The sequence below is a fragment of the Bactrocera neohumeralis genome, chromosome 6 (genome assembly GCF_024586455.1).
Source record: "Bactrocera neohumeralis isolate Rockhampton chromosome 6, APGP_CSIRO_Bneo_wtdbg2-racon-allhic-juicebox.fasta_v2, whole genome shotgun sequence".
Taxonomy (NCBI): domain Eukaryota; kingdom Metazoa; phylum Arthropoda; class Insecta; order Diptera; family Tephritidae; genus Bactrocera; species Bactrocera neohumeralis.
The window spans coordinates 55,548,862-55,552,264 of NC_065923.1; the positions used below are offsets into that span (position 1 = coordinate 55,548,862).

A 3,403-nucleotide genomic window follows, 5' to 3' on the forward strand; every position below is an offset into this window, starting at 1 on the left:
ACTTTCTTTTCTCTTCGCTTCTTACTCAAAACTCTATTTTTGAAATAATCAATACCTTTTAGTATTTCGAACAATGTGCCAACTAATGAACTTGATTTTTGTTAAATAAAAAATAATCAAACAAATTCTGTTTTCAAAAAGAGTTATTTGGTGGTAAGTAAAACAGTCAGACTTACCTAATTTTCATGTTTATTCATGTATTCATGTCATTATTTCTTAAATTTATTTAAAAAAAAAAATAAATATATACCAAAAAGTATACATACATATATCTTTTTATTTATCTCATAGCTGATTTACAAATTAACCATAACTTCTAGCATAAAAGTGCCTAAAAGCACGCAAGCTTTACCCAGGGCCTTCAAATATATAAGAACACTGAAAGCTTTTCGCTTATTCACCACGCTTTGATCGTCGAGTATTTAAGGCGTATAATTAGTTAGTCAAGTATTTATTTAAAATCGCCCTTCCTGAATTGCTTAGAATATTTAAGCAGCGCTGCTATGTAAATAACTCAAGCTGAAACAACACATTTTAGGCTAAAAGTAAGTACCTTAAGATAATTACAAGCAGTTGCTTGAAAGCATTGCCTGTATAATGTTCCTCAAATTATCAGGTCTTCGCATAAAAATCCATAGAAAACACACACTTCTTCAAGTGTTCTTGATCTGCGTTATTTTGATTAGTATTTATCAGCTTCATACCCGTCGAAATGGAGTTCAAGAAACGCAGTCGAAGGCGGATAATGGAGGGCGTGTGGAGTGGCGAGATTGGCACGACTATGTCGCTATAGCACGCGATGCCGAGCGCGAGGGAATAGGTGAGCAAGGTCGGCCGGCAGCTTTACCAAGTGGCTATGACAAGGAAGTAGTCGCTGCAAGTTGGCAAGTTTACGGCTTCAACGCTTTGTTATCTGAACAAATTTCAGTTGAGCGAGCGGTGCCCGATTTCCGTCACTCGCGGTAAGTATATTAGTCATAGTACGTTTAATTAAGTAATATTTAAAAAGCTTGTAACTTTTCTAATGTAACAGTTGTCTCAGCATGACCTACTACAAAGTGCTACCCAAAACGAGTATAATTATAGTGCATCGCAACGAACACCCATCGGTGCTGCAGCGCACGCTGCACAGCCTTTGGAACCGGACACCGCACGAGCTGTTGCACGAGCTCATTTTAGTGGACGATTTCAGCACATCTCCACCCTTCGAGGCCTCGCTAGAGCAGAAATTATTGACAAAATTTGGTACGAAACTGAAAATACTGAAACTATCGGTACATCAGGGATTAATAAGAGCGCGTGTTGCTGGTGCGCGTTTGGCGACCGGGGAAGCGTTGGTATTCCTTGACGCACATGTAGAGGCCACGCACAATTGGTTGCCGCCCTTGTTGCAACCGATTGTGGACAATCCACAAGCCAGTACCACGCCGAATATAGACATAATTGATTACGACACCTTCGAGTATATAGAAGGGACACCTGCACGTGGGGGATTCGATTGGAATTTCGTTTACGTCGAATTACCGCTGCTACCTGAAGAGCAGGCGGCACTTCCAGCCCCACACAATAATCCAGTTATGAATGGTGGACTCTTTGCCATAGGTGCGAAGTTCTTCTGGCATTTAGGTGCTTACGACGAGGCTTTGGAAGTATGGGGGGGAGAGCAATTCGAACTCAGTTTTAAGATTTGGATGTGCGGCGGTCGTTTATTGGAAGTTCCCTGTTCGCGATTTGGCCACCTCTACCGTGACGGAAAGTTTGCCGTCAAATACACTAATGGTACGGACGATTATCAGGGAAAGGTATACAACACATATTTTTTTGTTTTTCATAAAATGAATACTTAATATTTACTATCACAGAATTTCAAGCGCGTCGCATTAGTTTGGTTGGATGAATATCAAGATGTACTTTATAAGTACAATCCCGAGCTCGTCCAAATTGATGTGGGAGATGTAAGCAAAAGACGAGCTTTACGTGAACGCCTTCAATGCAAGCCCTTTAAGTGGTTTCTCGACACCATAGCTCCAGATTTGGTTAGGAAGTATCCACCATTCGCACCGCCTAATTACGCATCTGGTGCCATACAAAGCGTTGCCGCTCCCCAACTTTGCTTGGATCTAATGCAGCTTCCAGTGGAGAATCCGATAGGTGTTCTACGACCCTGCTCATCGAATCTCAAAAACCCAATTGACTCACAAAACTGGCAACTCACTTTTCATCGTCATCTGCAACAGGAAAAGGATTATTGTTTGGAAGTACAATCTAATGAACCGAATGCTTTCATTTGGCTGTGGCTATGCCATTACGAAGGGGGTAATCAGTTTTGGTATTATGACCACCAATCACAGCTACTGATGCAAGGCGAGCCCTGGACGGAGCGCAGATGTTTGGAGGCGAATGTTAACTCTCGTCGGTTATACATGAATATCTGTGATTCCAGTAATGTAAATATGAAATGGAACTTTGGTTTAGTGAATCAGTCGTTGCTGGATAATTTTTTTGAGGGATTACAAGCGAATGAGGAAATGAAGTAGTAAACTCCTCAATGAATCAATAAATAGATATACAGTAGTAAGCAAACACATAACTGTTACTGATCATTTTTGACACTATGAATTTAAACACTTTTGACAAATTGTTGTTTTTGAACTGCGGACACAAGAGAGCTAGTATAATTCTAATTGAAATTACAATAACTCCGAAATGAGTGGTCGTGCCGCGACAGCACTACCATTATAGCTGGAGTCTGATGCAATGCAATCAGGTTTCAATCGGTCGATAAGAATGTTAACTGCTATGTCATTCATGAAGTCTCGCATTTTGGATATCGACCTTGTAAGGGCTTTAATAAAGCGCAGATAATAATGGCTGTATCTACTGACAAGTTTCGGATGAAGATAACGCCTTTAAATCTGAGTGTACAAATGACTTTTGAGTCGTATGCCAAGAAACAAAGCCGTTGGAGTGTGTTATTAGCCACCGCGCCGTTCCGATTGCGTAGTCGGATGCATCAAATCAAAATGAAAGCTGCCCATTGGAGCTGGCATGAGCTAGCAGCGTACATTTAGCTGGATCCTCTTTACAAGCTTCGAAATGTTTAACATTCCGTTTGATTCGCTTGTTACTGCAGTTATCAAATAATGGGTCTTGATGGTGAATGTTGAAGTGGATTTTTTAAAATATCTTTAACTAAAGACACAAAGACAATCGGATGTTAGAAAATGCTAATTTTGGTATGTGGCTGCTAGCGTAAATATTACCCCGATTTTATTTATTTTAATGACAAGGAAAAAGGTTGACATAATATACAAGTACATACATACATATATACGAAGTTGTTATCCATTGTTCGTTCGGGGACTCCGAAGAAAGACATTCGAGTACTGAGGGTGTTGTTCGG

At 40.3% G+C, this 3,403-nt stretch overlaps 1 protein-coding gene across 1 annotated transcript; it reads left to right on the forward strand.

Annotated features, from left to right (window-relative positions):
- Nucleotides 1-597: 597 nt before the first annotated feature.
- Nucleotides 598-2,574, forward strand: LOC126762306 (N-acetylgalactosaminyltransferase 4). Its single transcript, XM_050478995.1, has 3 exons — nt 598-962; nt 1,034-1,802; nt 1,863-2,574. Exons 1-3 carry the CDS (start codon nt 598-600, stop codon nt 2,535-2,537), a joined length of 1,809 nt encoding a protein of 602 aa, XP_050334952.1. The 3' UTR covers nt 2,538-2,574.
- Nucleotides 2,575-3,403: the final 829 nt, after the last annotated feature.